We start from the raw sequence: 13,554 nt of genomic DNA, 5'->3' as shown, positions 1-13,554 counted from the left end.
AGCAAAAAAGTGAAAGTTCAAGTCTACTGAGATGAGCACCTAGTTAAAAACAAAAAAAAATCGTGAGTTTGGGGACGCGGGAGGATTTCTGGGGTATGTATTTTCAGCTGTGCTGTAGGACTAGGCAGCTTGCTGTGGCTCCGTGAGCCTGACGAAGGCGTTTTAAGACCTTAGGGGTACCGTGCCTTCCTACTACTTCATAGTAACTGATTGAATCCATAAAGATGCTGAAGTTCTTTTTGGTTATACTAAACTTAATTTCTTGATTATTTTTTTGGTCACAATCTCTACATGAAAGTTATTTTAGAACAACAGTGCTGAGTGGAAGGCAACGTGGCTGTTACTAAGCTCTCCTTTTTTTGCGGTGTAATGTTAGTGATGCAAGATAGGGTTGTAACCACAAAATACATTTTTATGCCTCTTCGAAAAGGTTTTTATTCATCAGGTGGATGAAAATTGGTTTTGGTGTTAACTGTATCACTGGGTTTTGTCAAGTGACAATTATAAGCATAGTACGTAAGTTTAGCAATGGCCTTTTTATTAAAAATCTGTGAAGCATTTTGTGGTTTTATTTTTTTCCCAAACACATACTTGTGACCTTAAAAACATCTTCACAGTCAAAGAGCATATATTTATCATCATCCTTGTAACTCTATTCTGGAGCACAGACATACTTGGACCAGCAGCTTACTGCAAGTTGTCATGCAAAAAAACACCAAAAGATGCTACCTTCACCTAAAAGCATGTATTTTAAAATGTTTGACAAGAGATGAGCAGTAAGTACACAAACTGAGTAGTGTGGAAGAGATGAGGAGCAAGTAAACAAACTGTGTACTTTGGATCTTCTGAAAAGAAGATACACACATCTGTTCCTAAATGTATTTTTTAGCAAAATTTTCAAATTTATCCTAATGTTTTATTTTTGCAGACTTGATAAAACTAATTCTGTTTATTGCAGTGTCCTATGAATCGTTTCTCATTGTTCTCAGAATCAGGTGCTGTATTGCCCGATTGCACACTGCTGTCTCAGAATCCTTGCTGTAGTTTGTACTTCAGCCCACTTGGGTTGATACATTTCATATTATTTTCATTTAAACTAAAATATAGATTCTTGCCAAAAGTTAGGGATAATGGGAAATGTTAGGAATTAATTTTGATTTTTGGAACTCGAGGGGGGTTTGGAGGCATTTTGAAGGTGGTGAAATGGTAGGTCCAAGGTCAGACTTTACCCTGGTATTTTAAATTACTACAGGGGAGAATAGCTGATGTTAGTAGTAATAATAGTAATTAACTCAGAGTATCAGTTATGTGAAAAGGGAGCAAGAGTTGCTCTGCAGAAAAAAACTGATCTGCAGTTTGAAGGGAGAGTATGTGCAACTCGCTTCGACAATAGGAACTGCAAGACTGTGCACAAGAGGGCAGAGAAGGGAGAAAGGGACGTAAGTGGTACTGAGCATGCAGGATGAGATTTTTACCTTCAAGTTCTTCCATTTCCTAAATAAATTTCTTGTATTCTGCTCTATCTGGTAGACCTTATAAAAACAAAGTTGCTTTGTGTACTTCCAGTATCAATGAACTTGGGGCAGAAAAACAAGGGTTTGTTTTTTAATTAAATGTAGTATGGGCAGTCATGGTTTCTGCTTTTTTCTTAAAGTTTTACATGTAAAAAGGACCATTTAAATAGATCATGAATCCATGATTATCACAGTTAGTATAAAGGTAGAATTGTCTTTATTTTGCAACATGATTTTACTGTCTTCTACTTAAAATGGAGAAACTTATTTGTCTTTCAGGCTTCTGCAAAGACTGATGTCTTAAAGGTCTGCAGGAAGGAATATGAGGTATGTGTGTATGTGTATATGTGTCTGGATATATCTTACTAAAAATCAGCTATTTCATAAATTCTGTGAAAGATACCCTGTAGAAAAGCGAAAGTCCAGTCTCCTTATAGTCATATTTCTGGATATACTCATTTTCATCCAAATGTAGCTTACCTCTCTCTACAGTTTTGGTGGAAGTATAGTTCTCTGTAAAAAAGACCTTTTTTTAGATTTGCATATATCTTAATTTGAATGAAAAAGATGCAGCTTTCAAAATGGAGACATGGATTCCAAAAACATTTGTTTCATAGGAGTTCTGATGAAAGTTGACATTCATTTTGAGAATTTGTTCCATCAGAAACCTTTCAGCTTCTTTAGTGGGAGGGTCAGCTTAAAAATGACCTAAAGAAATAAACTCAGGAAAGAATAAACTTTTAAGTATTCTATCCTAATTTAAGTAATTTCAAATGAATAATTTTTTGTAGCATCAGTGATACTGTTAATGCTTGCAATTATTTTTACTGTTATGCTCTTAATCATCAGGAAGTTCTCAGAAATCTGCCTTTACCTGTATTATTTTTAACGCAGTTTGTAGAAATGTTGCTCTGCTAGGACTTCCTTTTTTTCAATCTGTTTCTTAATTAAAAGCCAGATTCCTCCTCCCCGCCTTTCATCTCATTTCCTCCTACCCTGAGTTAGGTAGTCCTGTATAAATTCTGCTCATAATCAACAGTTGAGGATATCAGGCAATTCTGTGTTCTCTTGATTTGGGCAGAAGCATAGCAGGTTTCCTGTTTTTCCAGAAAACATAAAATTCCTCCCCCCACCCCGTCCATTTATCTAAACAATCTACGGAATATTTTCCTAGACCCTTGACTGTTGAAGTTACCATAGCTTGTTGTCTAAAAATGAAATTTCATTTTAAGTAGTTCTGTCTCCTCTCATGCTGTGATATGCTATACTGTCAACATCTGTAAGCTTCTCCTCTACTGTGCTGGTCTGTTTCCTTCTTTTTTTCTGAATTTCTGCATTGCTATAGGAAGTTGGCCAATATGGGTTGAAGGAGAACGGGAGAGGAAAGGTAAGAGATTAAAGAATGACTACGAAATGGTGGTGGTCATCTTATTTAGTTTTTCTAGATTGTGTTTTTCCAGGTTTTTTCTGGAATTTTGCAGTGGGTCCCTCTTACTCAAGAGTGATCTTGCTGTGAATGTACAGAAAACCTTAACTCTTCCTGCCTGGGCAACACTAAAAGAGAAGGAGAGGTTGAAAAATGATGGAAGAAGGAATCAGTCTTCTGGCAGGTGAAAAAGGAAAGAGAACTTTTTTAATGAGCACTAGGAGTAGTAGATACAGATACTGTGTTAGGGACAGAAATTAATTATGACATAGTAGATCGTTAGTTATTACAGAATTTTGTATGACAGTGTTTTTTCCTATGTGCCTAGGCTTACAGGTACTCATGAGAAATAGCACTTACAATGCTCTCGAGACCATTGGTTATATACAAGTCCAGGAAGTTTTCCCTAAGTTAGGAGATTCCAAAAAATACTTCTGGAGGGAACCTGTGCTTTTTCACACCCTAGTCATTCTTTCTCCTTTTTTTAAAAACAAATTTTTTTCTTGCTACCTTGGTGAATGTGCCCTGCTCCTTCTGTAGTCTGTGAGTAGCTTCTGTGTCTGTGACTGGTACCATACTTTGTATTTGGTTGGATCGGCTGGGGAAGAAGTTGAGGAAGTGGTTAGTTTAAACTGAAAGATGTGAGAGAAGATCAGGAGCAGGCTGTGATTTGCATACATTCGATGTCATACATTCTGTGTTTGCCATTGTGTTTTAAGAGTTCATGCTTCATTCACTAAAAATGACATACAATTTGAAAACTAATTTACAATATAGATCATAGTGATTGTTTTATCAGCTCTCAAGCCTGTTATTGAGGCATTGAATATATAAGTATATGACATGTAAGTAAAACCTAGCTGAATTAAGAATATGAAAGTATATAATACCTTTTTGTGAACACTCTCATAGCTCACCAACTTTCGTAGCTTGCTTACATATTCATATAAGGATTCCCAGGAGGATTTTCCCAAGCTTCTTAAAATAATTTACTGAACTGTGCATAGTACTTCTCTGTAATCTTTTGAGATTAGGGAGGCAACTTCAGGAGTTACCTTTCAGCTTCCCACTAAATTAGTGAGCATGAAGAATGAGGTAAGTCTTTGAGGGCAGGGCAGAGGATTCAGGCAGTGAAACCCCCTCCCCCAAACCCCAGGCAGGAGGTGTGACCAAGTCTGAAGTCGCGAAGCGGAGTCTCAGGTTGTACAGTAGGAGAATAACTTTAGCATTGATGTGCCATCTTTTAACAAGACTAATTGAAGATGCTTTTTCTGCTGAGCGTATGTTTCTGAATTACTGTTACTGTAAATATTTATGAAGTTGTGATTCCTCTAATCTGGAAATTTTACTACATTTTAGAAATTATTTATATTGTCATAAACTATTCGGTTTTGACCAGTGCATTGAAGATTGTGTATCCTCTTAAACTTTTATTTTCAAGTACCATTGCATACAGAAATTTAAAAATTTAACACAACTTGTTGAGTATTTTTGAGTATTACTGAAACGTACTTTATTTGCCTTCTTCCAAAAAATTTTATTCTGGTAGTCCTTTTTCCCCATCTGCTTCTCAGATACTCATTTTGTCATCTTCATTTTTCTCTAGTTCTATGTGTCTCAACTCTTTATCTTTCACTACTTCTTCCAGCTTTCTGCTGTCCTGTTCATCTTCCTCTAAAAAGAAGGTAGGTAATAGTCAAAGGAAGAAGAAAAAAAGAAGTGGAGAATGGATTGTATGTAGGATTTTCTGATTTTCCTATTTTAAAAAGTTTTGTGTAAAGTTGAGGTTCATTCGTTGAAAAGAACACATGGATTACATGCTTGGAGGAGTAACTGAAAATAGTTTATAAAGCTTGAAGTAAGCTGTAAAAGCTTTATTATTGCATTTAAGGTCACACTTCTTTTTTCTGTGCATGGAAAGTGTATTACTAACATTTCTGCCAGATTGCAGCTCTTGAGCCTCTGCACTGTATTCTGTGAGTTCACCTCTCTGCACATTAAGAACTCCAGGTCTTATTTCATGTACTAAGAAAGACATTCAGACTTCTGTAGTTAACTGGTATTACGGGAGCTTTGCTGCAGCAGAGCACTAGTAACATCTGCCAGTTATTTAGCTTCTGCTCTTAAAACTGTTTTTGACACACAGTAGTAAAGCCATCTGATGTCTCGGGGCTGTTCAAAGGTATTTTTGCTCTCTCAGATTTGAACACTATTTAGCTTAATCTGACTTTGTTTGCTTACAGTTTTTAAAAACTGAAACTTCAGATGCAGTGCCTGCAGCTTCCAGTGCTGCAGTAGGGATTCAGAGAAGTATGCGCTGTGCTACCGTATTGGCTTGGTTTATCTCCTAGGGTCTTATGATCCTGCTTTGTGCTGAGGTTTTAGTGAGTGCTGGCTACTAGTTACCCCTTCTGAAAAATGCAGCCAGCAGTTTTTACTTCTTATCTAATTGTTTGTGCAGATTATTTGGAAGCAATAGATTATAACTCAAGGAGCTATTTAGGCCATCGTTTAGGAAAAGGTTCCAAAACAGTTTTAGTGAACTCTAAGGCACGTGGCCATGTGTGGCCTGTGGAAGTACTACTAAAGAAATTCAGGGTCGACTCTGACCATATACCGCACGTTGTAGCCAGGATTTTTTTCATCTTGCCTGCTGGTGCTTTTTGTCTCAATTCTATTCTGTTCAAAGAAAGTTGGTAGAATACTCAGCTATCTTGCCAGAATTTAAGTTCCAGTGATTTTGTTCTACCTTACTGTGCAAGTGTTCCCACTTCTTTACTGGTTTACATAATTGAGGAAAATCTTGGCCTTACTTGTTAATTACTGCAAGTTTTTAAAGTTTTTAACAGATGTGCACCATCATTTGAAACTTCAGCTGATTCCACTAAACCTTAGTATGTTACCTTCTGACTTTATCTTCTGTTGATAAATTGGAAGATTAAATGAACTCAAGGAGAGATTAACAGGACTTTCATTGCAAGGAGTGAAGCATTTTGTTTCCTAGTGTGTTTGTTAACTATATGTAATGCTTCTAAATTAAGATGGCCTTAATTGGATAGGACCTATATTCAAGTATTTGACAGGGTTAGGTTGCCCAAGACAACAGTACTAAACTTATTTTTCTGCCAGAGCTAGCAGAATACTGATATCATGATAATTTTTAGGAAGGAAAATAATTGATTTTTTAGCAAAATACTCTTAATTTCTGGTATGAAAGAACAATTTCACTGTCGCTTTTCATTCAAGGCGCAGGCGGTGGCCATTTAGAGAAAGTGCGCTTGTAATACACAAGCATGCCTTCTAATGCAGAAGACTTCTTCCTTTAGCAAATGTTCTGCTCTGTTTGTGTGCATGCATTTTGGGTTTTGAGCCGTTACCTGCAGCTGATGAGCTCCAAAAAGAGCGAAACCAGTTAGGTCCTGCAGTACTGGCTAAAATCTTTCTTCAGGGAGCTTCTGATGAAGAACACTGGACAATGTTTGTGCTGGATAAACTTCAGTTGCCTTTTTCAATTTCCGTAACATCAAAAGATCTTTGTGACTGTTTTCTTGAAGGCATACACAGTTGTGTTGCCTGTGTCTGCCTGCTGCTTTCCATTCCTTCTGTGTTTAGTCGTATTGGCTTTAATCACCAATTCCAGCAACATTTGGTTTTAAAAAAAAGAGTCTGAAAGATTAGATTAATGCACAAGTAAAATATCATGTTTGTATTTTATAAATTCAAATATTGCCATCTTTGCTCACTTAACATGTTTATTCACAAGCTGAAAATGGCCTGTCAGACTCATGTGTGGACAGTATTGCCTTTTAATCCTCATTTTCCCAGATTTTGATGATTTAGTTCTTCCTTTAAAGAGAAAATCCAATTTCTGCTCTTCTGTTTTTTATGGGATTTGTTTGGTTTTGCTTTTCCTTACCTATATCTCTGGTTTATCTTTTGCTTTGTTTTCTCTTTCTTTTCTGCCAGTGCCCTAGCAGATTCAGAAGGACGCTTGAGTGGGTCAAAAAGCTGCTGATTTCTTAAATATGAGTGCTGCTGTACTGGAGATGGGCATTAATCCTGTGTTCTGTAATGAAGTTAAGATTAGTAACTGAAATCAGACCGACTCTTTAATGCGGTTATCGGCTTGATTTATGAGCAGGTGGCTACACATTAATTTTATTTTTTTTAAGATTCTCTTACATCTGTGTAGCTATGCTCCCCACATGTGTACCTGTACTTTTTGGAAAGCGAGCAGTTACCCAGAGCTACACAAAGATCAGTCAGCCCCTTGCTAGCACTGTGTTCTGTGGTGGCTACAGGCGCTGCAGGTTCATGGGACGTGGCGAGTTGCTGTCACAACTCCAGGTGGCTGTCGTGCTTTCTGTGCCTTCCTGCAACTGCCCTTCTGCCACAGATTCCCTCCCATAGATAACCTGACCAATATACTTCTCCTTATCTTACTCTGCCTCTGGCTTCTGGCAGGTCCGTCCAAAAGGTGATACTTCAAAGATTATTCTGTTCTACACCTGTTGAAATCACTGTTTTAAATTCCTAGGAGATGAGAAAAAGGAGTTCTCAGCAGGGTTACTGAGAAAACTCAGGCCCTGAGAAGACAATTAGTGCCAGAGCTGGTGTAAAGGCATACACAAGACTACACAACTGGGAACAGGGAGAGAGAGTTGAAAACAAGGTGAAAAAGAGAAGACCGCCTGCTCTTAACAGACACAGAAGCATTATTGTGGTGATTCAGCGGTCTGTGGAACTATAGTTTCAAAGCACAGAAAGAATAAGATTTCTTATCTGGTTCGGGCATCCTGCCTGTTTAAAATTGGTGTGTAAAATTGCTGTAAGATGATTTTGTCTCAGCTTGAGTCCTCCTTTAGAGGAGGAATGTTGGTAGACACCATAATCCTCTGAATGTTCTCCTGTTTTTGTGCGGTTACAAACTGCAATCTAATCTAACAGGGCTGGTGACACTGTTATCTCTGAACTGCTTTGTAATAACTTTCTGTGTTAACATTCAACTTCTAAATAACATGGCAATTTCTAGCTGAGTTTATAGCAGCATTACACCATGATTCTAAGTATTGTTTGTGCTAACAGTAGGTCAAGTACTTATGTGTAACCATGACAGACAGACCTCAGCCTTTCCAGGAGCCCCTGCTATCCCTGAGCATTAATAGTTACAGTGATGCTTTCTGCCTGGTGGGTTTGCTTGCCATGTTCCAGTGCGTGGTACAGAGTGGGTGTGGAGAAGTCTTAATTTCAGCAGCTTCTAAAGACAGTCAGTTTTGGGTCAGAGCGATGTTTATATGGCAGTTCCTATCTGACAGTTGTTTCTCGTTTCATACATGGAAGGTCCCAAAGAAACCAGGTGGCTGCGTTGGAACAGTGACTTTCTGATAACCATTTGTTGGAACTCATTGAGAAGGATGTATGGTGCTATAAAAATGACATGAGCCTTTAGTCAACAGTATAAATCTGTTCTTTACAGATACGGGATAGTGATTCTGTCTACACGTTCTGTTTTCATGAGTTCTCTGGTCCCTCATCCCTGTTACACAGATGAAGGGTTGACAGGATTTGCTTTGTGGGTAGTAAAGAGGGAAAATCTAAAGTGAATCAGATGAAAACTTGCTGCTGGGATGAGGAGTGCTGCTGCAAATTCCTTCTCAGTCTCAGAGAAATTATGCAGGATCTGTGCCCTTGGGATAAAAGATCTACAATTTGGTAGAGGATATTAGAAGAATGAGAACAAAATGTCTGAATTGTTACTCCGTGAGGTTTTGGACCTTGTTTTCTGTAAGGCAAACATGTAATTTTTGTGTGAGGTGTTCTCAGTAGACCTGTGCTTTGATTCATGATCACTAAAATTATAAGTAGCTGGCATTCATGGAGAACAGACTTAGATTTTTCAAGTTAGATTTGTGTTTACTCTCCTAGGGTCATTGTTTCAGTGCCACAAGTGCCGTGGTTTACCCATGGTTTAAAGTAATTTCTGACTAAATAGAAGAAAGTGATGCTGCTCACAACAGTAAATGGAACTGTCCTCTTAAGATCTTGCTTTTGACTGTTAACATATTTCACTATCCAGAAATATATTATCCAAATGATATAATTGTGAAACCGTAGAAGACAGGATTGTGGCACTATGATTTACATGGCATAAAGAGTTAACTGGCAAGTTGGAACTTGTGATTTAAATTAAAGTGTAAAATAAAATCATTAATGGCATGATAGAAACTGAAACTTCAAGGCTTGAGCTTTTTAAATCTAAGTTAAAATGTGAGTCTTCCATCTTCTGGTACAGTAAATAATTCTTTTGGCTCTTCAGGTTTTCATCAGAACTGCCTCTGCAGGAGTGGTAATTCGTTTGAATGCTAATTCACACAGAGGGAGAATCTGTGTTCTGAAGTGCTTGCTCTTAAATGAACACCAGAAAAGAGGATAAAGATAGCCATGAAAATGAAGAAAAACATTTTTAAAAGAATCACGCTTTACTTGGGCACTTACAAAACTTGCATGAGGGAAAAAAATCATAACAAGGGGAAGTGGGATTGTAGAATTCTCTGGTTCTCTGGTGGAATGCTTGTGCTTAGTGCATAGCACTCCCCTGGGGTACGAAGTTGGGACTCTAACGCTTGCTGGTCCTGGTGTCAGGCTTTGCAATGCCTCTGGAGGTCAGGGAAGGGTGCAGGAGGTGTGAGCTGTGTACTGAAGCTGCCTAGCGGAGATGCAAACACAGTGTTTACAACACAAGTTTTTCCTTTTTCCTGAGTCTCCTCCCCATCCCGCTGCAGGGGGTGAGTGAGCGGCTGTGCAGTATGCAGCTGCCGGCCAGGGTTAGACCAGGACAACGCCAAACAATCAGACAAAAAGAACATTAAAACCTCAAGGTGATTCCTAGCGCATTTATATTTTCTTTACTTTAAAAATCTAACACTTCCATCTGTTTGCAGCAGTACAAATTTTCACAAAAATACCAGGCAGGTTGTTGGGGATACCCACTGCTCTGCAGGGCAGTAAGTGCTGGTGACCAGCGCGGGTGGATGCGGCGAGCTGCGGAGCTTGGGTTGGGGCTGCGTCTTGGGGTCTCCTCCTTTCCTTAGGTGGAGGTAGTAGCACACGTGATACTTTGCTGTACTGAAGCAAGATTTTAATCCCACATTATGTTCATGGATCAGTATGATGGCATTTCTGATTTCTTCTCTATATGCTGTGTAAAATACAGATTTATTTAATGGTGGGGGTAGGGGAAATTACGGAGATCAGGAACTTCAAGCAGATGAGGATTGTGTTTTGTCACTATGTTAATATATTTGACCACTTTTCATCATGGCTGTTTTGACAAGTTTGGAGGTCAGGTGTGGAAAAAGGTTCAGATGTCTCTTCTTTTTCACAACCGTGATTTTAAAGTCTTTGATAACTGGCTACTACCTTTTGGAATTTCAGCCTTGTGACTTCACCTTTTCACAGAGTTCCAGAAAGCTTATATGCCTATATCTATTTTTTTAAGAAGGAATGTGCTTTTTCAGTGTGAGGGAGGCCATGGTTGCTTTGGGCAAGAGTTCAGTAGTCTTGAGGGAGGGGGCTGTGCCCCTCTGCCCGGGTGAGACCCCCTGCAGTGCGGGGGGCCCCAGCACAGGACAGACATGGACCTGTCATAGCGGGTCCAGAGGAGGCACAGAAATGCTCCGAGGGCTGCAGCAGCTCTGCCGTGAGGGAAGGCTGGGAGAGCTGGGGTGGCTCAGCCTGGGGAAGAGAAGGCTCCGGCGACACTCACTGCAGCCTTCCAGCACGTAACGGGGGCTCACAGGAGGGATGGGACAGACTTTAGCAGGGGCTGTAGCGATAGGACAAGGGGGAATGGCTTTAAACTAGAAGACGGCAGATTCGGACTGGATGTGAGGAGGAAATCCTTGATGATGAGGGTGGTGGGGCACTGGCAGAGGTTGCCCAGAGAGGCTGTGGGTGCTCCATCCCTGGGAACATCCAAGGCCAGCCTGGCCGGGGCTCTGAGCATCCCGATCCAGCTGAAGGTGTTCCTGCCCGTGGCAGGGGGGCTGGGCTAGATGGCCTTGGAAGGTCCCTTCCTACACAAACCATTCGGTGATTGCTCTGTGCGTTAAGAGTCCTCTGAAACAGAACAGCAGGGTGTACGTTTCCCTTCTGTCACTTGGCATGTTGTGTACCCCCAGCTGTACCTTTTGGCTGCTGTCTGAGGGAGCTGGTGGCATGCTTTAGCTTTCAAGGTGTATTGCTGTTGAGTTGAGATTTTAGATTTGCGTCTGTGCAGACTTTTTTTTCACATAGAATCTCTAAAATTACTGCCATTAAAAAAAAAAAAATGACATTTTGGGACATCCTATTATAGCATGCTGTTTCTAAGTTATTCCAGGGAAGTCTTCCTATTTGCTCACTTGAATATTTGTCTATTTTGTTACAAGTGCACACAGAACTCAGGTGACCTCTAATCTTTTAATTTGCTACATTCGGTGGTTTTGTATAGTATTCTTGTTTTAATCCAATCTAATTGGAACAAATAATAACCAAGTTAGACTTACTAGCTCATTAGAAGAAATGAACGGACACAAATATTTATTTGAAGTTTTCTGGCTTGTAACACTCTTTTTGTTTTGATTTCAGAATGCTCTCTTTAGTTGTATTAACAGAAATGAAAGTAAGTATGTAATGAATAGCTTGTCTTTTTTGTTTTCCTTTTATATCGTTCTTTGCTTTTATCTCTAAAACGTAAGCATTCTGTGGGTGTACATATACACAGATCACATGGATTCAGTTCCATAGGACAAACCACAAGAGTGAATTTTCTTGCTCAGTGATAAGGGGATTTGGCAACTCGTATAATTTATATTAGTTTTTAATTTGTTCATCTGTATTTGTTTTTTCTATTCTATTTTGATGATAACCTAGAAGCTCATCTTTTCCTTCTGCTTTGTTCATTTGATTAGTGTTAAGTAAGAAAATTAAATGCCTGGATAAAGTCTTGCATCATGCAAGTGTTTTGTTGCCCAGTGTCTGTCTATATAAAATGAAATCAGCATCTCAGAATTAATTCTAGTAAAAATATTCCTCAAGAACTGTGTATTTAATAAAATATGAAAAATGGGTGAAACATGATGCCATCTGTATATTTTTTTGAATGAGTTTTAGGATCCTACTCTATTTATTTGTTTACTAATAGTACTTGTCTAATAATTCTGTCTGGCTACCCTAAATAAGAACAAAATAGCTGATGATAAAATTCAGCTGTCTTGCTTGTGTCTTGAACTTGAGTTCAGGATGGCTGTAGGGACTTTTTTCTCCAGCCAAACAAAAAATGTAATTTGGCTAATTACAGATCCTCCCACTCATTCTGTAGATGGAGATTATTTTAATAGAGCATAGAAGAATTTCTTCTTTTCTTTTTCCACAGTAATACCTTGAGCATCATTGTGGTACAGACATGGCTCATTTCTTCGTTTCTCTGTTTGGGAACCCATAGATTTTCTGTTGTTTGTTTGTTTCCCCAGTGGGGTCACTCTGTTGCAGTTATGCAGGTCATCACACAAACTGTCGGGAATATTGTCAAGCAATTTTTCGGACAGACTCTTCTCCTGGTCCTTCACAAATTAAAGCAGTTGAAAATTACTGTGCATCTATTAGCCCTCAGCTTATACACTGTGTTAACAACTATACACAGTCATATCCAATGAGAAATCCTACAGATAGTAAGTATAAAAAATTCTTCTTTGCTGAAAGTTGTGAAAAATACTGAAAATGTTTGAGGATTGTATGCAATTTTTATATAAAATGTGTTATTGTATGAGTCTTTATAAATTGTATTAATGTATTTCTATATTATAATTTTGATTATATGAGTTTATAAAATGATAACTTTAGTTTGTAGGTGCATTATTGATTTTTATTTATGTTTTTGATTCCACATAACACTGTTGTGTTTTTCCAGAGTTGAATCTCTTAGCATTTAAAAGCAGCAATTTTCTGTGAGATTATCTGGGACGGGGCGAGGAAAGCCTTCTTATAGGACTTTTTCTCTGAGGGCTGTTACATCATGCATCTTGGTGGTTGTTGTATGCTTGATCATTGATTATTTTTAATTTTTTGACAGGTTTATATTGCTGTGATAGAGCAGAAGACTATGCATGTCAGACTGCTTGTAAACGAATTCTGATGTCAATGAAAACAGAGCTTGAAATTGTTGATGGACTTATAGAGGGTTGTAAAACAATGCCTCTCCCCCAGGACCCGCTTTGGCAATGCTTTCTTGAGAGTTCAAGGTCTGTTCACCCAGGAGTCACTGTGCACCCTCCGCCTTCAACAGGCCTCGATGGAGCTAAGCTCCATTGCTGTTCTAAAGCAAATTCTTCCACGTGTAGGTCAGTATCTCCCTACCCTCATGGCCACTTGTAAAAATGCTTCAGAATTTATCTCGTATCAAGCCTTTGCCTGAATTCTGCCGTGTACATCAAACAGTTCTGTGAATTCTTAGGAAAAGTAAAGGTTTAGGTAGTCACCTGGGTGTCCCATTCTGTCCAATACTTACTTTGTATCTTAAAAAGTAGTTGTAGAAGAGGAATCACTTCTCACATTTAGCACTGGCTATTTATAGGA

General features: G+C 38.8%; 1 protein-coding gene across 2 annotated transcripts in view; it reads left to right on the top strand.

The window, feature by feature from the left end:
* RECK (reversion inducing cysteine rich protein with kazal motifs) overlaps nt 1-13,554 on the top strand; it is a 66,339-nt gene that overhangs the window by 23,939 nt on the left and 28,846 nt on the right. For both annotated transcript variants that reach the window (XR_008746706.1, XM_055801043.1), the window contains exons 6-9: nt 1,794-1,841; nt 11,569-11,602; nt 12,453-12,650; nt 13,052-13,319. Coding sequence is in view for 1 of the 2 variants with exons in the window: in XM_055801043.1 (XP_055657018.1) it covers nt 1,794-1,841; nt 11,569-11,602; nt 12,453-12,650; nt 13,052-13,319 (548 nt within the window). In the remaining variant the exon portion in view is untranslated. The remainder of the gene's footprint in view (nt 1-1,793; nt 1,842-11,568; nt 11,603-12,452; nt 12,651-13,051; nt 13,320-13,554) is intronic.

This window comes from Falco peregrinus, chromosome 3 (assembly GCF_023634155.1).
Source record: "Falco peregrinus isolate bFalPer1 chromosome 3, bFalPer1.pri, whole genome shotgun sequence".
Lineage (NCBI taxonomy): Eukaryota > Metazoa > Chordata > Aves > Falconiformes > Falconidae > Falco > Falco peregrinus.
Note: the sequence above shows the minus strand (reverse complement) of the source record. Positions and strands in the feature narration are given on the sequence as shown.